The 21,243-nt window shown below is 41.3% G+C and overlaps 1 protein-coding gene across 2 annotated transcripts in view; it reads left to right on the forward strand.

Annotated features, from left to right (window-relative positions):
* The window catches only part of SETX (senataxin), a 180,262-nt gene extending 159,364 nt beyond the window's left edge, over positions 1-20,898 (forward strand). The window contains exons 28-34 of one of the 2 annotated variants that reach the window (XM_053559070.1): positions 2,441-2,476; positions 2,569-2,756; positions 3,658-3,750; positions 5,985-6,149; positions 9,390-9,488; positions 10,987-11,074; positions 17,777-20,898. In XM_053559070.1, the coding sequence (XP_053415045.1) occupies positions 2,441-2,476; positions 2,569-2,756; positions 3,658-3,750; positions 5,985-6,149; positions 9,390-9,488; positions 10,987-11,074; positions 17,777-18,514 (1,407 nt within the window). In that variant the 3' untranslated portion in view covers positions 18,515-20,898. The remainder of the gene's footprint in view (positions 1-2,440; positions 2,477-2,568; positions 2,757-3,657; positions 3,751-5,984; positions 6,150-9,389; positions 9,489-10,986; positions 11,075-17,776) is intronic. The other variant, XM_053559075.1, reaches the window with a different exon arrangement.
* Positions 20,899-21,243: the final 345 nt, after the last annotated feature.

Raw genomic sequence — 21,243 nt, forward strand, 5'->3', positions numbered from 1 at the left:
TGCCAACATAATTCAGGCACTGTTTCAGGTCTTGGGGTTATGACAGTGAAGAAAATAGACAAAATCGCTGTCCTCGTGGAACTTACATTCTAGGGGACAGCAGACAGTAAGTAAGTTATTAAAATATGGTAGATAATGGTTATAAGGTTTGTATATATGTATATGGCTTTGGTTTTGTTTAAAGGTGACAGGAATCATTCTGTGCAGAATTAGATTTTTTTCAGATCAGGGACATCTTCCGTGTCAGAATATATGTCTACATTTGTCTGGAAGTAGATTTTTTATCTTACATAAATCTTTTTTTCTTTTTCTTCAAACAGAAGATTCAAAATTAGGTTTTGGTCTTATTGAAATTGATAAACTTTTGGGGATGTGGGTGAAATTGCCAAATGTCTATTAATTATTTTAGATACACAAACCTATTTAAAATCATACTTTGTTAATTAAGTAGTAATGCCTTTTTTTCACTCTCAGTTTGTGAAACAGGTATATTCAGACTTTGTTGTTAATTCTGTGAACTCATCCTAGAAAAAGTGCTACATACCTCATTGTTGAATATCACTACAGTTATCCTCAAAGCATTCTCCTTAGGAAGCTACATACTAATGCCAGCACCTAGTCTATCCTTCAAAGCAATTTTGGAACTCTTTTTCTGGAATGTTTATCAGAGCTATTGTGTGGCACACAACAACAATAATGAACACCTCTTAGCAAGACACCACCACACGTCAGCATGAACACAGCCACGAGACACGTGTATGCCAAGGTTATGAAACCTTTTTGAGTTGTTTTTACCGTGCTGCCAACATAAGCACACAGTGGCAAGTTCGTGAACTTAATTATCAGACTTCATACGGTGACAGCTCTGATGGCCATTCCAGAAAAAGCATTCCACTATTGGGCAGTGCCTGTGGCTCAGTGAGTAGGGTGCCAGCCCCATATACCGAGGGTGGCAGGTTCGAATTCGGCCCCGGTCAAACTGCAACAAGAAAATAGCCGGGCGTTGTGGCAGGCACCTGTAGTCCCAGGTGCTGAAGCAAGAGAATCGCCTAAGCCCAGGTTGGAGGTTGTTGCTGGGAGCTGTGATGCCACACCACTCTACTGAGGGCGACAAAGTGAGACTCTGTCTCCTTAAAAAAAAAAAAAAAAAAAGGAGTTCGAATTCTGCTTTGAAGGGTGGACTAGGCCCTGGCGTCAGTGGATAGCTTTGCCTTCTAAGTGACCATAGTGATATTCAGCAATAAAGGTATGTAGCGTTTTTTCTAGGATGAGTTTGTTATTTATTTTTTTGAGACAGAGTCTCACTGTGTCACCCTGGGTAAAGTGCTGTGGCGTCACAGCTCACAGCAATCCCAAACTCTCAATCTCAATCTCTCTCAAAAATAGCCTGGCTATTTTTTTGTTGTTTTTGTAGTTGTCATTGTTGTTTTAGCTGACCCGGGCTGAGTTTGAGCCTGCCAACCCTGGTGTATGTGGCTGGCGTTGTAACCACTGTGCTACAGGCTCCAAGCCAGTCCTTGTACATCTTTAATGCCAGTGTCTTCAACATCACTCACGAAGATTTCATCATCTTCAGAACATATTTTTACTTCTAGATTATTTAAGGTGTAATACTTTTTGGTCTTTGTGTGATGCTATCATTGAAAAGTATATTTAATGTAACTGTGATAACATTAAAACAGTTTTCTTCATTTGTCATTTAAGTCACTATTTTTCTGATTACAGCTTTTAGCTGGTAATTTGATTTGTAAACTCAATTTAGTAGAGGTTTGAGCATCTCTAATCCTAAAATTTGGAATGCTCCAAAATCCAAAACTACTACTTTTTTTTTTTTTTTTATCCGAAACTTCTTGAGTGGTAATATGATTTTCAAAGGAAATTCTGATTTTCAGATTAGGGGTGCTCATTTTGTAAGTCTGGCATCTGCCTCCTCTACTGGAGTGTGAGTTCAGTGAGACTTATTCTTCCTAGTAGTCTCAGGACTCACTGTGGTAAATGCTCAGGTGCTTACTAGATAGATGAAGAAATTGGTCTTTAAAAGGCTCATTTCCAGTATTTCTTTTTGTGAGGGCATACTCCAGAAATAATTGTTAAAATCTGTGTTACACTCATTTGCTTCCTATATTATTGATGGTTTTGAGTGGCATTTGTTAGCATCAGACTAGATTGACTGTAGCCATTCACAAGACCACATCTCTTTCATAAGCAGTATATGGGTATTCTAAAGAAAGAGAAAATATCTCAATTTATTATCTTTAAGATTCATGACTTTTTGGAAATCAGGGTTAAAAACCTCCTTTCTCTGAATCTGTAGTTGTTGGTCATCTTATGCCACCTGAATGCTAGCAGTATATATGTTAAGTTTAGTAGTTATATTTCTAATAATGAGAAAAGTATAAATGAATTTTTGGAAATTATTGCTTTGTTTTCCCCCTTGCAGAAAGCACAGGAGTGTGGCTATGACCAGTCGATGATGGTCAGTGTATATGTTAAGTTCAGTAATTATATTTCTAATGGAAAAGTATAAGTGAATTTTTGGAAATTATTGCCTTGTTTTCCCCCTCTCAGAAAGCACAGGAGTACGGCTATGACCAGTCGATGATGGCTCGCTTCTACAAACTGCTGGAAGAGAATGTAGAGCACAATGTGATTAGCAGGCTGCCCGTTTTACAGCTCACCATTCAGTACAGGATGCATCCAGACATATGTCTCTTCCCGTCTAGTTATGTTTATAACAGAAACTTGAAAACAAATAGGTGGGTTCTGTTCCTGGCCTGTGAGTTTACTTTTTTTGTAAGTTTAGCTATTTAGGAAGAACAGCCATTTTACTGTAGATTTTTTCCCCCTTACTGGCTGTATCATTACAGAATTATTATGTTAAGTCTTATCATAAAAAGCAAAAATTACGAACATTCAGTAATTTTCTCTACTTATAAAAGCCATCATGCTGATTACGGCAAATGCAAATAAAAAAGGAAGTCACCCATATTTATACTTTCTAAAAATAACCACTGGTAGCATTTTGCTATATCTCTTCCAGTCCCATTAGTATACATAGCCTATTTTTACTTTTTTCCTTTGTAAAATGTTTGGGGGGGGGGGAGGAGTTGGACTATATTCTACAATAATATTTTATGGTATGCTTTTTTTCACTTTTTGAGTAACTGATTTACCTGTCCAATCATAGCTGGGGTGTTGGTTCATTTTTGAGATACGGAGTCTTAACTCTTGTTGTCCTGGTTGAAGTACAGTGGCATCATCACAGTTCACTGCAGTACCCCGCTCCTGGGCTCCCACTGTCCCCCTCCCTCAGCCTCCTGAGTAGCTGGGACTACACAGGTGCATGCCACCATCCCCAGCTAAGTTTTTTCTATTTTTTTGTAGAGATGGAGTCTTGCTGTTGCTCAGGCTCGTCTCAAACTCCTGAGCTTAAATGATCCTCCCACCTCAGCCTCCCAGAGTGGTAGGATTATAGCTGTTAGCTATATTAATGACATAGTTCTCTTTAGCAATAGAATGGAAATAAAATCCATTTTGTACTTTTCACTAACATCTGTAAAAGAAAGTCCCTCCCACATAAAGAAAAAAAAATGGTAGTAATAATAAAAATTTTTCTTCTAACTAACTTGTATTCTGAATGGTGCTGCCCTTTTACAGACTGACAGAAGCCATTCGGTGTTCAGCAGACTGGCCATTTCAGCCTTACCTTGTGTTTGATGTTGGAGATGGATCAGAAAGACGGGATAATGAGTATGTTCTCCTCTTGCTTTGATCCCCACTGATGATCCCCCAAATTGTCACATTATTTTCTTTCAGATTTGTATTAAAACGTTTTCTGTACACATATATCTGCCTAGTGCTAGGCTGCAGTCATTTTCACTCAGCTAGGTTAGTGGCTTCTCCGTCTTTCTGTCTGTTGGGTATAAGGTTTCCTAAGATGAGATAAGTAAGCACTTGAGCAGGCGCATGTTGAGATCACGGCAGTGAGTGAATCAACAAATGTGGCCCCATTGCAAGATCGTTGTGGTAATGGGGAGGCAGACCTTAACCAGATAGTCACCTGGGTCAGAAACTACACCAGATGGGGTAAGTGCTATGAAGCAAGTATGGATTCAGTTGAATTAAGATGTGAAGGGGAGTAAAGAAGTAAAGACAGAGGTTGGACAGTATCGGGTTATGAATAAAGGAGCGAGGTCAGCTGCTCTTTAAATGACAGCAGGGAGGAGTTGTGGTGTTGCCAGATAGCAGCAGTGTCAGAAGAGCCCGGGGTTCTTGGGAGAGGAGAGGAGGAGGAGTCTGGAGGCAGCACTCATCAAACCATCCCTGTTATAAAGTATGAGGAGATACAGACTCCACTTCTGTGTGGGGAGAGGGTTACCGAGTGAGCAGGCGGTATCCTCAGATGAGAGTTAGGTGTCATGGGAGGTGCACAGGTTGGGGGGCGTGACATTTGTTGAAGGTGTTAAATACACAGAGGAGTAATGTGGCCCTGGGATTGCCAGGCTTACGGGGTCCCAGCGTGAACACTGTAGTGAGGCTTGCTGGAGGAAAGCAGAGGATGGAGAATCAAGCTCCAGCGTGTTACAAGGATGGGAAGTTGTGAGGGAAAATGCTAACCAAAGAGGCTTAACCTGAGCGACAACTGAGGAGAATGAAGAGATAGCCAGCTGTGTTCCCGGTCTCGAAGTTAGGATACTGGGTAATTAAGGCTCTTAAAGCAAGACAGATGCAGCAGCCTCAGGAATGAAGAGGTAAGTGCCACATATCCCCTGGTGTTGGTGCATGTTGGATCTGCTTTGGAGATGAAGGGACATGTGGTTTAGTGAGCGTGTTGGGAGTGCAGGATATATGGTGGTCACGGACAGCAATGAGGATGTGAGCCTGCTGCAGGGGCCCACACTGCATCGCTCACGCTGGGCTCTGTGGGTATCACCTCTGGGTCCTGTGTGGTATGCGGTCTGCAAGGCAGTGATGAGGAGTTACAGAAGATAACGTGTATAAAGCATTTTCTCAGATGCTAAATCTTAAGTGAGCGTATTCTAAGACAGTAAATCCTTAATTTGTCTTAGCTATCATTATTCAGATCCTTCTTTCTTTCTTTCTTTTTTTTTTTTTAGAGACAGAATCTCACTTTGTTGCCCTTGGTAGAGTGCTGTGGCGTCACAGCTCACAGCAACCTCCATCTCTTGGGCTTAGGTGATTCTCTTGCCTCAGCCTCCCAAGTAGCTGGGACTACAGGCTCCCACCACAACGCCCAGCTACTTTTTGTTGCAGTTTGGCCGGGGCTGGGCTTGAACCCGCCACCCTCGGTATATGGGGCCAGTCCCCTACTCACTGAGCCACAGGAGCCGCCCTCAGATTTTCTTTCTTATAGTGTTCCCTAATATTGACTATCCCTGTTTTAACAGATGAAGAAATTGGCGCCTAAACTTCAGTCTCATAAGTCTTCTTTCTCTACAACTTCATGTTGGGCATGTTATTTTTATATTTATTCTTATGTACAATATTAATTCTCATGACAGTGTTTTTTTAATGCATTCATAACAGTGTTTTTTTCCTCACTATTGGCATGGCCACAGCCTAGCTCACAGCAACCTTAAACTCCTGGGCTCAAGCTATCCTCCTGCCTCAGCCTCTCAAGTAGCTGGGACTACCACAACTCTTAGCTAATTTTTCTTTTCTTTTTTTTCTAATTTTTTGTTTTAGTGGAGGCCGGGTCCCTCTTTAGTGGAGGCAGGTCTCAAACTCCTGAACTCAAGTGGTCCTCCACTTTGGCCTCCTAAAGTGCTGGGATTACAGGTGTGAGCTACTGCGCTTGGCCATAACAGCCTCTTTGAGTCATTGCTGGCTGAATAAAAGATAAAACCTCTCTGCCTGCCCTTTACTATAATGGGAAACAGACTAAACAGAACTTAAGTTAGCACTTGGACTGCTGTTAGTTTTGATGTATTGTGTTTTGTGTTTTCTTTTTTCATCTTACATAGCTCATACATAAATGTTCAAGAAATTAAACTGGTGATGGAAATAATTAAGCTTATTAAAGAGAAAAGAAAGGATGTTACTTTTCGAAACATTGGCATAATAACCCATTACAAGGCCCAGAAGACAATGATTCAGAAGGATTTGGACAAAGAGTTTGATAGAAAAGGGTGAGGTATTTTTACAAATATTTCTAGTTTTCCTTTTTATTTAGAAGAGAGTGTATAGAAGGAAAAAAGAAGAGGGAACTTAACTCCAGGGAATGGTCTTACCTGTGTAGAGTGGTGACAGAACACAAGGCGTGGGGGTGTTGGCTTTCACAGACTCCTGCTTTGTAGGTGCACTTGTGGCTTCTGTAGACGACCTGCTGGCACTGGGGATGTCAACATTATACTTGACAGTGGGATCAGCTGAGGACCTTTGCAGATCTTTTCCCTTTAGCTCCGCAATTTGTTATTCTGAATTCTAATTCTAGCTAGATTAGAAGTCGCATTTCACTTTGGATAAATTATTTAACCGTTTTGTTGCCTTTATGTGTAAAGTAAAGATCAAGTTTTTATCTCCTTACCTCAATAATAAAATTAAAAGATTAAGTATGGGAAATCCATTACTTCAAGTTTTCTTCACTTAAAAACACAGACTATCAAAACTGACTCTAGAGAAAAATAGAAAATCAGACCTATGTTACAAGTAAAGAGAAAGTATAAGTAAAGAAACGTCTCTCAAGAATAAAAAGCCTAGGAGTAGGCTTCACTGGTGAACTCTACCAAACATTAAAACAAAAAAAGAATAAACAACCAGTTCTCACACTCTTCCTATAAATAGAAGAACATTTCCTTTTTTTTTATTTTCTTTTTTTTTTTTTTTTTTTTTTTTGTAGAGACAGAGTCTCACTTTATGGCCCTCGGGTAGAGTGCCGTGGCATCACACAGCTCACAGCAACCTCCAACTCCTGGGCTTAAGCGATTCTCTTGCCTCAGCCTCCCGAGTAGCTGGGACTACAGGCGCCCGCCACAGCACCCGGCTATTTTTTTTTGTTGCAGTTTGGCTGGGGCTGGGTTTGAACCCGCCACCCTCGGCATATGGGGCCGGCGCCCTACTCACTGAGCCACAGGCGCCGCCCTAGAAGAACATTTTCAAACTGATTTATGGGGCAGTTTTTTTTTTTTTTTTTTTTTTTTTTTGAGACAGTCTCACTCTCACTATGTCCCTCTTAATAGAGTGTCGTAGTCCCACAGCTCAGAACAACCTCAAACTCTTGGGCTCAAGTGATTCTCCTGCCTCATCCTCCCTAGTAGCTGGGACTACAGGTGCCCACCACAGTACCCAGCTACGTTTTTGTTTTTTTAGAGATGAGGTCTCGCTCTGGCTCAGGCTGGTCTTGCACCCATGAGCTCAGGCAGTCCACCCGCCTAGGCCTCCCAGAGTGCTAGGATTACTGGCATGTGCCACCACACCCGGCCCATGAGGTCAACATTAATACCAAAGCTAGGGAAAGATAGCACAAGAAAAGCACACTAATTTGAGGAAGAATGTTTGAAATTCTTGCTATTTTATTCAACATGATACTGGTGGTTCTAGCCAGAACGGTGAAGCAAAGAAAGAAAAGGTATCCTTACTGAAAAGAAAGAAGTAGGGCAGCGCCTGTGGCTCAGTGGGTAGGACACCGGCCCCGTATACTGAGGGTGGCCGGTCTGAACCTGGCCCCGGCCAAACTGCAACAAAAAACAGCTGGGTGTTGTGGCGGGCTCTTGTAGTCCCAGCTACTCGGGAAGCTGAGGCAAGAGAATTGCCTTAGCCCAGGAGTTGGAGGTTGCTGTGAGTTGTGATGCCATGCCACTCTACCGAGGGCGATAAAGTGAGGCTGTCTCTTTAAAAAAAAAAAGAAAGAAAAATGTAAAACTTTTGTTTATCAAAGGGCATTTATCAAAACAGTGAAAAGACCACCCACAGAATAAGAGAAAAATATTTGGAAATCTTATATTTGAGTCTCCTATTCAGAATATATAAAGAACTCTTAAAACTCAACATTAAAAATTTTAGTTAAATAACTTGGGCGGTTCCTGTAGCTTAAAGGAGTAGGGTGCCGGCCCCATATACCGGAGGTGGTACGTTCAAACCCAGCCCCGGCCAAAAACTGTAAACTTTTTAACTATTTAACTTTTTAAGTTAAATATTAAGTAAAACTATTTAACTTTTTTTTTGAAACAGAGTTTTACTGTGTCGCCCTCAGCAAAGGGCCATGGCATCACAGCTCACAGCAATCTCAAACTCTTGGGCTTAAGTGATTCTCTTGCCTCAGCCTCCCAAGTAACTGGGACTACAGTTACTACAGGCACCCACCACAAGGCCCAGCTATTTTTTGTTGCAGTTGTCATTGTTGTTTAGCTGTCCCAGGCCAGGTTTGAACCCACCACCATTGGTGTATGTGGCTGGCACCGTAACCACTGTGCTACAGGTACCAAGCCTTAAAATAATGTTTAAATAGGCAGAGGATCTGAATGAACATTTCTCATACAAATGTGCTGATAATAAGCACACAAAAAGATGTTCAACATCATTTATTATTAGAGAACCGGAAATCAAAGCCACAAAAACACCACTTACTCTCAAAGTATTCCTTATCTGAGATGCTTGAGATCAGAAACGTTTCAGGTTTTCTCAGATGTTGTACATTATATACTCAGCCAGCTGAATATCCTGTTTCCTTTGTGTGTCATGTTGGCACACAAAATGTTTCCGATTGTAGAACGTTTTGGATTTCACTTTTCACATTTGGGATGCTCATCTTGTACTAAGAAAAACAGATAACAAATGTTGGGGAAAACATGGAGAAATTGAAACTCGATTTCCACCTTCTCAGAATGCCGGTAAAAATGTAAAATGGTGACTCACTGATGATTCCTCAAAAAGTTAAATATAGAACTACCATTTGACCCAGCAGTGCCACTCCTAGATATGTATCTGAAAGCATGTTCACACAAAAACCTAAACGCAAATGGTTGAAGCAACGTTGGTCGTAATAGCCATAAAAAGAAAGTGATCTAAATGTCCATCACTGTGAACAGATAAAAGTACAGTATATGTCTGTACAGTGAAACACCAAAAAAGGAATCAAATACTGTTCATGCGGTATTTGGGTGAATCTCGGAAATGTTATGCTAAGGAAAGAAGCCCGTCACAGAGAACTATATTTTATGATTCCATTTATATGAGATTTCTAGCATAGGAAAATCTATAGAGACAAGAAGTAGATTAGTGGATACCAGGGGATGGGGGAAATTTAACTGCTAAGGTAACCATTTAAAAAATTTCTTGTTAAAAAAAACTTTTAAAATCCTTCATAAATACGTATGTATATATTTAGCATTTCCCTTTTTCCAGTAAACACGTTTCTGTTTTTTAAATAGACCTGCTGAAGTAGATACCGTGGATGCTTTCCAGGGTCGTCAGAAGGACTGTGTTATCGTTACGTGTGTTAGAGCAAATGCCATGCAAGGCTCCATTGGGTGAGGAACCGCAATTATTTCTTTGTAAGCTGTGAAATGGATCCACTCTTAGGTCTGCTGTTCTTGGTGTCTTACATATTTTATGGTGTGAAACTTTTATTTAATAAGATGGAATAAATGGATTAACTATACTTTGCAGGGGCATATTACTCTCACATAGTGTGTGTCATCAATTGTAGTTTTCCCTCTTCTCTCTCTGTCTTCTAACACTGGCTGATTCATTAAACTTAACTGCTGTACCCTTGTGTTACAGAAAATGCTGGTGACACTTGGACAGGTGTCAGAAAACTCCCAAGTCTCTGGGCCCAAGACACTCATATGATTATTTGTTCCTTCTCATGAGAAGCAGATGAAATTTACAAGTGTAGGCGGAGCCTGTGGCTCAGTGGGTAGGGCCCCTGCCCCATATACCCAACCTGGCCTCAGCCAAACTGAACAAAAAAATAGCTGGGCGTTGTGGTGAGCGCCTGTAGTCCCAGCTACTTGGGAGGCTGAGGCAAGAGAATCGCCTAAGCACAGGAGTTGGAGGTTGCTGTGAGCTGTGACGCCATGGCATTCTACCGAGGGCAATGAAGTGAGGCTCTGTTTCAAAAAAAAAAAAAAAGGGAAGAAGAAAAAAAGAAAAGAAATTTACAAGTGTAAATTTGTTTAATTCTTAAAATATTAATTTATCACCTCAGTGCTTGTACCTCAGTGGCTAGAGCGCCAGCCACATACACCAGAGCTGGCGGGTTCAACTCCAGTCCAGGCCTGCCAAACAACAATGACAATTACAAAAAAAAAAAAAAATAGCCGGGTGTTGTGGTGGGCCCCTGTAGTCCCAGCTACTTGGGAGGCTGAGGCAAGAGAATCGCTTAAGCCCAAGAGTTTGAGGTTGCTGTGAACTGTGATGCCATGGCACTCTACTCAGAGTGAAATAGTGAGACTCTGTCTCAAAAAATTAAAAGAAAAAAAAAAACTAATTTATCTCTGCCCCTCCCTAGGATGGCTACATATACAAGTAGAAGGCAATTATCACAGGACTATTTTATAAATATTCCGTTCTTGCCCAACTAATTTGCCATTTCATCTTTATCATATACCAACTACTTGTATTTCTAAGCTCTTTTCTAATCCATTGAAATATTTATCTGATGTTTGTATCTTTCTGCACTAGTTCTATAGTAGTTTACCAATCCAAATATTGCATTTAAGAATAAGTAATTGAGCTAGTATCATATTTTTAGGAAATTTTTAAGGCTTAAAAGCCATACTTTTAAAATTTTCACTATCTTACCTAAGTCAAAATAGGAAAGAAATGGTGATCTGACTTGTTTACTTTTTAGTGGGAATTGTGTCTGTACTGGACACTCTATATTGGGACAGTGTGAAGGCATTGTGACTTTCACACTCCTTCCAGCAGAAGGAGCACTAGGAAAGCTGTCTGATATACTCCCTGCGTCTCACTTACATGGATATGTTGTTATTCTATAGCAGTAACTCTTTTTTTATTACTTAGATTCCTGGCAAGTTTGCAGAGATTGAATGTCACCATCACACGAGCCAAGTACAGCCTCTTTATCCTTGGACATTTAAGGACCCTAATGGTAGGTACTAGAGAGCTCTTGTAGGGTCTGGACAACTCAAAAAGTTTGCCCATTGCAGGGGACGTCTGTGGCTCAAAGGGGTAGGGTGCCAGCCCCATATGCCAGAGGTGGTGGGTTCAAACCCAGCCCCGGCCAAAAAAAAAAAAAAAAAAAAAAAGTTTGCCCATTGCTACTATTAATTGGATCAAGTTTTTGTTTTAATTTTGTTTTTGTTTTGCATCAAAGTGGAAATTATTTCTAGATTATAAAGTAATGGTTGTTATGTCTTCCAGCAACTTCTCCTAGGCGCTTTTGCATACCCATAAATCACTCACCCTTTTTCAGGCCAAATATCTGCGCTAGGTTTTCAAGATGACCTTATTTAAAAAAAAATTACGGGCGGTGCCTGTGGCACAGTGAGTAGGACGCCGGCCCCATATACCGAGGGTGGTGGATTCAAACCTGGCCCTGGCCAAACTGCAACAAAAAAATTGCTGAGCATAATGGCGGGCACCTGTAGTCCCACCTACTCGGGAGGCGGAGGCAAGAGAATCGCCTAAGCCCAAGAGCTGGGGGTTGCTGTGAGCTGTGACACCACGCCACTCTACCATAAGATAATTGAGAATTTACATGAAACCTGCAGATGTGAAGCACTGGAACAGTGGTTGTTATTTAGTAAACACTCAGTAGGTGAGGCTGTTACTGGGCCAGCTTAATGCCAGAGACTTTGTAGGAGTGTGGTCTGATCTGCTTGTGTGTCAAGAGCAGTCCCGCTTGCTCTGTTTCACTCTGCCAGTTGGTGCCTGCTGAACTCCTCTGCCAGGACAGGTGCGCCTGTAGAAGATGCGTGTGGATTTAACATTTTCAGTAGATAAATGATACAACTTAATTCAGTGATAACCACATATATAGTACATGTTTGCTGTTTGTCTCAGGGTTGATAACTTTTCAGTTTTTCTCATTTCTCTTTAACAATGTCGTGTGATTATTTAGGAGAGGAGCCAAATTGGTAAAACTTTTTTCTCATTTGGGTTAATACCACCAGAGGGCATTGAGATGTACATTCTTATTTACTCCTCTCTTACCTAGATCTGTGGTCTTGAACTTCTGTTGTGTACTACCCCTGAAGGAATTTTTTTTTTTTTTCCCTGAAGGAATTTTTAAAAGCTGTTTGTCACTTACCTTTATGTAGCCTGTATTTCAAGGTGATATCAGAAAAAAATTTATCCGAAATACTGCTAAAGATTGTGGTTTTAATGTATTACAAATATTGACTTTTTTTTTTTGAGACAGAGCCTCAAGCTGTCACCGCAATTCTCCACCTCCGCCTCCCAAGTAGCTGGGACTACAGGCACCCACCACAACACCCAGCTATTTTTTGGTTGCAGCCATCATTGTTGTTTGGCAGGCCCGGGCTGGATTTGAACCCACCAGCTCAGGTGTATGTGGCTAGCACCTTAGCCACTTGAGCCTCAGGCACCGAGCCAATATTGACATTTTAAGTTAAAGTGATGAGGGCAGCGCCTATGGCTCAGTGAGTAGGGCGCCAGCCCCATATACCAAGCGTGATGGGTTTGAACCCAACCCCAGCCTAACTGCAACAACAAGAACAAAAACAGTAGCCGGGTGTAGTGGCAGGCGCCTGTAGTCCCAGCTACTTGGGAGGCTGAGGCAAGAGAATCACCTGAGCCCAAGAGCTGGAGGTTGCTGTGAGCTGTGATGCCTCAGCACTCTACCGAGGGCAATAAAGTGAGACTCTATCTCTTAAAAAAAAAAGAAAGAAAGAAAATAAAGTAATAAAACTATTCCATCACTCTTAAATGTATCCAGTGAAATAAAAAGATAGCAATATTACTCCTTCCTCTCCTTGAGACTGTATTTCTGGTTCTACTTGTTTAGGGTAAAATTCAGTAATCTATTTTTATAATTAAAAGCCTTTTATTCTGACTTGGCACCGATAGCTCAGCGGCTGGGGCACCAGCCACATACCCTGAAGCTGGCAGGTTCAAATCCAGCCCAGGCCTGCCAAACAACAGTGACAACTACAACCAAAAAATAGCCGGGCGTTGTGGCAGGCGCCTATGGTCCCAGCTACTTGGGAGGCTGAGGCAAGAAAATCACTTAAACCCAGGAGTTTGAGGTTGCTGTGAGCTGTGATGTGATGGCACTCTATGCAGGGGCACAGCTTGAGGCTCTGTCTCAAAAAAAAAATTTTTTTTTTTTTTTCTTTTCTTTTTTCTTTTTTTGAGACAGAATCTCACTCTGTTCGCCAGGCTAGAGTACCATCGTGTCAGCGTAATTAAAAGCAACCTCAAACTCCTGGGTCCAAGCCATGCTCTTAGCTATGCCTCCCAAGTAGTTGAGGCTACAGGTGCACAATGTCTAGCTAATTTTTCTCTTTGTTTTTTTTTTTCTTCAAGCATGAAAGTTTATTGAAGAAGCAAAAGACAGATTTACAGAGCATGAGCAAGATACGTTCACCATAGACAGCAAAAGGGCTCACTTTGTCCTGACAAAGGAAAAGGCCTAATTTTTCTGTTTTTAGTAGAGATGAGGTCTCGCTTTGCTCAGGCTGGCCTTGAGTTCCTGCCCTTAAGCAATCCTCTCGCTGTGGCCTCCCAGAATGCTAGGTAGGAGTACTGGTATGAGGCACCGCACCCAGCAATAGCCTTTCTATTAATCTAACTAGTATATTTCTCTACCATAAAAACTTACATAAATTGAAAGTTTAAAAAGTTGTTTTTTAATAACTATTTGGGAAAACTATGTGAAGGGTACATGCAACCTCATAATACTTTCTTTGCAACGTCCCATGAATCTCTGGTTACCTCAAGAGAAAGCTTTTTTAAAAAAAAAGAATTATTTTTCCTATAACCATGTAGATCTGAGAAATGATTCCTTAGCTGGGTGCGCTAGCTCATTCCTGTAATCCAGCACTTCAGGAGGCTGAGGCCGGAGGACACTTGAGGCCAAGAGTTCAGGACCAGCCTGGGCAACATAGTGAGACCCTGTCTCTACAAAAAATTAAAAGGTTTTTAATTTTTTAAAAATTAGGTGGCAGGTGCCTGTAGTCCCAGCTATTTGGGAAGCTGCAGCAGAAGGATAGCTTGAACCCAAGGTTGCAGAGACTATGATAATACCACTGCACTTCAGCCCAAGTGACAGAACAAGACCTTGTCTTAAAAGCAAGAAATGATTTGTCAATTGAATAACCTATTACAATTATTTGTACAAATGAGCAAAACAACACAAGTGTGTTAAAAATTTTGGTAACATTTAACTTGTAAATAAAATATTACTAGAGATGCAATTAATCAAGTGATACCTTGATTTAAAAGAGCCTTCATGGGCACTACTGTTTTTAAATCCCCTTTTAAAAATTTGACTTCTATCTGAACACAATAATTAAGAAAATGCCATGAAGGCTAGGTTAACCAGTTTGATGAAAATATTTCAAACTGTATATAAAACCAGCACATTGTCCCTCATGATTGTATTATTGTACACAGCTATGATTTAATTAAAAAAATAATTTGACTTCTAGGAGTTTGTGTGTCCTGGCAGTGCACCCTGTGGTGAGATTTGGGACAGCTGAGGGTTACTGTGATGGTGAAGGAAGAGAGAGTGGAGGAGGCAGGACAGCTCACAGAGGACACAGGAAGCTGGTATTTGGAAACTGATTGCTTGTAAAACTTTTTCACTTGCTCCTCAGTCTTTGGGCCCTATGGTCACACCTGTCCAGCTTTTCAGACCACTGACCTGCAGCTGGCAGCGCAGACATTGTCTTAACTTCTAGAAAGGCCATGTTACAGAAAGAGAGAGACTAGAATATAAAAATGCCCAATTTATCATCTGGCTCTCCAACTTAATTTTGTCCTTGGTCTTTTTTTTCCTCCCCTTTTTAATTCTTTAGCCTACTTTCCTTTATGCAAATGGAATCAATCATTAAAGCACTTGGTTTCCTCTGAGAAACCAAGACTAATAGTTGCTTCTCAAATGTTTTTGTGATCTTAGGATGAGATTAAATGCTAAGTTTACGTTTAATAGCTTAGCAAAAATAGCAAGGCCATCTGCCTCACCTACATGTTTCAGCCGCAGGTTGAGATTCCCTAGAGGTCTCCTGAGTGAGAAAGAGAACTGAGCCAGAGACCCTGGAACTCCTGGGCCTGTGTGGAGAATGCTGATTACTGTGCCTCGCATGTTATTCTAGTCACATGACTTCCTCTAGCTTGCAAAAACCCTGTGAGGTCAGCATTATTACCATAGTTTATAAAACCCAAGCAACCATTAATGCATTACTATTAAACTATGCCAGCTGGGCATGGTGGTTCATGCCTGTAATCCTAGTATTGTGGGAGGGTGAGGCAGGTGGATTGCCTGAGCTCAGAGTTCAAGACCAGCCTAAACAAGAGCCAAAACCCCACCTCTAAAAAAAATATATATATAGCTGGACCTTGTGGTGGGTGCCTACAGTCCCTGCTACTTGGGATACTGAGGCAAGAGGATCACTTGAGCCCAAGAGATTGAATTTGCTATGAGCTGTGATGCCATAGTACTCTTCGGAGGGTGACATGAGACTGTCTCAAAAAGAAAGAAACAAACAAAATAAACTATGCCATAGAGCATTATTTTCACTTAGAATTTTGTATTTAGGACTCCAGAAAGATTTTTATTGTCATTGTTCTACATACATAAGACAAAATACAAACATGGCTTGGCATCTACAGCTCAGCGTCTGAGGCTCCAGCCACCTACACCAGAGCTGGCAGGTTCGAATCCAGCCCAGGCCTGCCAAACAACAATGACAACTACAACCAAAAAACAATAGCCAGGCATGTGGTGGGCGCCTGTAGTTCCAGCTACTTGGGAGGGTGAGGCAAGAGAATCACTGTGCCCAAGAGTTGGAGGTTGCTGTGAGCTGTGACACTACGGCACTGTGCTGAGTGGCGATTCAGCATCCAGTGAGACAACGATAGCGTATTAACGGGCAACATACACTCTGTCTCCAAAAAAAAAAGAGAAAATACAAATAAAATGAATGGGTTAAGATACTATAAAAGTATAAAAAGTATTTTACTTTCAGAATCTAGCATTAATTAATCATTTTCAAGTTCACAGTCGTCACGGTCCTCATTCACCAGGACGATCAAAAGGTTGGCGATCAGCATTTCCTGAGAGTGTTTCACCATTGTTTTTAGGATTTTCTTAGAACCCCTGATTTCCGTAAATTTTAATGCTGTTACATTTTGTCTTATCAGAGCATGTCTGTGGGAGGTTTTCAGGTAAGATCTTTAAATGGTTTATTGATTCAAAGTCAGGGGTTATAGTGGCCTCATCATGAATTCCCCTGGAATAAGTTCATGGAAACTGTTACTTAGCCAAGAGGCACTCCTGAGTCAGAAATGATAAAATGTGAAAGCAGTGTACATTTTGGAATCAAATAAAATACTAATCCTATTTTATAGATAAAACAGGCTCGGAGAGGTTTAGTGATTTGACCAAGGTCACACAGCAGGTAAATACCATGCAGCCTCACTGCTCACCTTACCAACCTTTTTGAATAGAACAGGAGTCCACATGAGGGTAGCTACCCTTTTTCTTCTTTTTCCTTCAACCCTTGTCTTTTCTTCTTCTTTTTTGGCTCATTTTTCTTTCTAAAGACCTAAGATCTAGTAGTTGTAAAGCAGTAAATTACTGCTGAAGAAACTCTAAAGATTAGAGGAGAGATATCTGCATGCAGTTGATTTCCCCCCCCCCCCTTTGATGTGCTTTTTATGTCTAAAGTCCTTTAGAAAAGAGACAGAAAGTGGGATGATACATTTAGGACCACAGTGGGATACAATGAAAGCCCTAGGTCCATTCTGTAATAGTCATCTGCACTCAAACATTTGCTTTCTGAAACCAAGTCCTCCTGTATCAGAATATTGGTCTTGCCAAGAAGCGGGCGGTTTTCTAGAACTGAATTGTCCAGAGAAACTTTCTGTGATGATGAAAATGTTAGCGCCTGTACTGTTTAATACAGTAACCATTAGTCATGTGTGGCCATTGTGCACTTGAGATGTGGCTCACACAGCTGAGGAACTGAGTTTTTGTTTTTTGTGTGTTTTATTGAGACAAGGTCTTACTATGTTGCCCTCGGTAGAGGGCCGTGGTGTCACAGCTCACAGCAACCTCTAAACTCTTAGGCTCAAGCGATTCTCTTGCCTCAGCCTCCCAAGTAGCTGCGACTACAGGTGCCTGCCACAATGCCCAGCTATTTTTAGAGACAGGGTCTCGCTGTGGCTCAGGCTGGTCTCGAACCTGTGAGCTCAAGCAGTCCGCCCACCTTGGCCTCCCAGAGAGCTAGGATTACAGGCATGAACCACTGCTCCTGGCCTCTGAGGAACTGAATTTTTAATGTCATTTAATTTCAGTTAAAATTTAAATAGTTATGCAAAGCTGCTGGTGACTGATACAGATCTGTATGACACCTTAATACGATGTAACATGAGTAATAATCATAAAATGGTTGTTAGAGGTACTCTTTTTTTATTCATGTTGTTCTATTAGTCTGTATTCAAACTTATTTTTTCCTTTCAGCCTTTTCTGATGAGTAATGGATTCTTGAGAATCTACTCAGATTCAAATATACATACTACTTGTTCAGAAATGAAAACTGGAAGCCCATGCTTCCCAAGCATTGTTTTTTGGGTTATAATTCTTTCTTCCTCTCATTGTTTCAAGGAAAATCAGCATTGGAATTACCTGATCCAGGATGCTCAGAAGCGTGGTGCCATTATTAAGACCTGCGACAAAAACTATAGACATGATGCAATGAAGATTCTGAAACTCAAACCTGTACTACAGAGAAGTCTGACTCACCCCCCCACCATAGCCCCAGAGGCATCCAGACCCCAGGGCGGCTTGCCCAGCAACAAGCTGGACAGCGGATTTGCCAGAACATCTTATGCTGCTTCTCTGTACCACACGCCCCCTGACTGTAGTGAATCTACTGTTACTTCAAAGGATCTTGAAAGGTCACCTGTTCAGGAGCTCCGAGACCCACGACTGCTTAGGAGGATGAATGCTGAAGCCAAAGGAAAATTCATCAGGAGTCCACAACCCTCGAGCCCCCAGCGTCTTGGAGCAACACCTCCTGCAGAAGAGCCCGGCTCCCCTGTCACTCAGCAGGGTCTGGGGTGTGGTGTGCAGCAGTCCACTTCTAAAGCAGCCCCTGGGAGCAGCCACAAACCTCATGTGCAGTGTGAATCTCCAGCTGCCAGTACTGATGCTGCAAATAATAAGAGAAAATATAGTGACCTGGAAGAGGGACTCAGTCACAGGAGAGAGACCAGGGCTCCCAGTGAAGGGGAGCCGGAGAAGCAGGGCTCTGTGACTGATCACACCCAGAGGAACTCTAGCTGGGACAAGTGGAGACAGGAGAATGAGGACAGCAGTTCTAAGAAAAGAAAGCATACGTAGTAAAGCCAGATGACCCAGACCGTCAGCCACAGCATCATTGTAAACTTAGGAGGGCCAGCTGATGGGACATCCACATAAGATTATTTTTTCCTTTAAGGAGTTTGTGTGCTGTTGAAAAACATGAAAATGCCTCCTAACGCCTGAGCCTGTGGTCATCTTCAGGACTTATGTCAGATGCAAAAGCTTTCAGAGGGCACTTGTGTATCCGTAATAACGTCCTTGAAGCTGGAAACTCAAAATGTTGATTTCTTGTTCTTCTGTAGACAAGGAGGTCAGACTGGAATGTTTTGAATGTTACAAAAGTTCAAGTGTATATTTGTATAGCAAATAACAAAATCCTTTTAAAATTTAATCTAGTAGGCCACTTTTCTTTCCCCTGTTTAAAATGTTAAATCATTTTCAATAGAAAAAAACATATTTTAAAAAGGCAGGAGGAGGGCAAGTCTTTTCACAACCGTTGCATGGCAAGACAGTTTGCTTCTGCAGCCTAGCTGAGTCGGTGGTAGGCTAACTTAAAGGGGAAAAAAAATGGAGTCACCGAGGGAAAACTTTGAGAACAGTTATGTTAGGAAAGTTCTGCTGATAGACATTTTTAGTTGAGACACCTTGTCACTGCTTAGGAGGATGGGTTTATTACATTTCTGTGATGAGTTTACCTATTTTAGTACATACTTGTTCCTTAGCTAAAATTCTTAACTCTTCTTGAAATAGAAAGATATGATAGGACAGAGTAAATCTCGAACTCTCACTCATAATACCCTCAGCATATGTGACCTTCCTGTGACTGCTGAGATACATCTAAATGAGTGCTGGGCTGGCTTCCGAAGATTCAGACAAATCTTAACTAATTTTCAGGAGAGCTAGGGAAGTTATGTGTTAAACACTTAATTCCTAAGGGATCCTGATGACCAGGCAGCTTGGGAACCACTGGGGCAGGCCAATAGAATATTTCAAGCAGGAAAGAAACACCCTTTCCCAACAATGGAGGGCAAAGAGGAGTTTAGTGGGTAGATTTCCCGTGAACTTAGAAATCATTTAACTGACGAAAATACACTGTTGTTGTGGAATATCAATTGGGTGTTTTCAGCTACTGTTAGAAGCGATTGTGCTTTTGTGAAAGAAATTTAGCCATGGGATAAGGAAGGGGCTGCCCTATTTTGTCCAGTTTTCCAAATACCCACACAGAACGAACTTGGAGTAACCTAAGCTTGTACTCTAGACAGCTGCAGTAACAAATGGTTTGGAGTGAATACTGTGTAGCCCATTAGCTAATTCAGGGCAGAAAATTCCCTGAAATGTACACTATTCATTCTCTGTCTTCTGCTTTTTAAGCAAAAAATTTTGTGTTAGAAATTCTACTGAAGCAGGTTAGAAAGAGCTTTAACAAAACAGCTTTTAGTTGCTGGAAGTTTGAACGTTCTGTTCATTACTTGTGCTTCTCCCTTTGGTGTCCAGCCATCTGTCTAATGTCGACTGAACACTCCTGAAACTCAGGGAGCAGATGCCTTCTTAGAGAGCTTTGTCCCAACAGAGCCTTCCTATTTGCGGGTGAAGAGGTTTTGTCCTTGGCCATGCAGTTTAAGAAAGCACAGGAGGCGGGTACGGAGTGAGCCCCACTGTGGCTGGGTCAGGCGAGAAATCTCACTGTTACTTTAAGTTTACTTCCCTGTTATCTTGGTGAAGTGCTCAGTTTAGCAGAGACTTGTAGTGGTGACTACTTAAGGAATCTGAAATTCTCAAAGCTTCTAAAGGAGGCGTGACAAAAATAGTTGTGGTCAGAACTTCACCCTTTCTGCTCATATTAATATTAACATATGAATTAAGAAACAGGTTTTCCCCAAAATGCATACTGCCACACGCTGAATAGTACTTTTTCAGCTAAATTTGGTGCCTCTTGGCTCATAGCTCACTAGGTCTTAACAAGGAAGAATTAGGAGAGCTGCCCCATCCTAACAGATCGGCCTATGTCCCTGACAGCCTCTCCCAGCATAATGCAGTCTACCTGATGTTACCTTTGAAACTTGGTTACTACATTTGGTAAAAGTATTTGTAGGAAGCATCTCGTGTACATTGTGGCCTTTTTGGATGTGGCTGTCGCAGCCTTGTTGAATGGTAGTGAAAAGTATGGCTCTTCGCTTCATTCTTGCCATAGCATTAAAAGAAAGTGCCCTGTCTTTTTTCAATATTAGGTATTTCAACATGAATATATACTACTTAAAAACTTGTTTTGCTTCTTTGTGTATAATCTGCCTTGAATTTATTGTACAGTTTGTTTAGTTATATATTTTCATGGGTTATCAGGAGTAAATTTGATAAGTACATGTGAATAACCTCCTGTAAATGAATTTTGTAACAAAAATGTACTAAACTATTTTCCAAAATTAGTTGTGCAAATTAGCAATTTATTGCCATAGCTTTGACTATGCGATGAATTCATACCTGGGATTTGGCGAACAATAGCCCTGTTTTTGTTAAAACAAATTTTAAGAGTAAATGGCAGGATTAAAAGCAGAAACAAAACTGACATGGGTTACAGGTTACATGTTATTGGATTAAGGTGCAAGGACTAACAGGTAATCCACTTAGTCTGCCACTGGATTTGCTTTATGCTGAAATTATTTGATAAGGGTTTGTGTAGTTCCTATGTAAACATGTATAGTCCTTTCCACCCAGTAAGCTGAGGTGGGAAGATCCCTTGGGCCCAGGAGTTTGAGCTTACAGTGAGCTAT

Source organism: Nycticebus coucang, chromosome 2 (genome assembly GCF_027406575.1).
Source record: "Nycticebus coucang isolate mNycCou1 chromosome 2, mNycCou1.pri, whole genome shotgun sequence".
NCBI classification, from domain to species: Eukaryota; Metazoa; Chordata; class Mammalia; order Primates; family Lorisidae; genus Nycticebus; species Nycticebus coucang.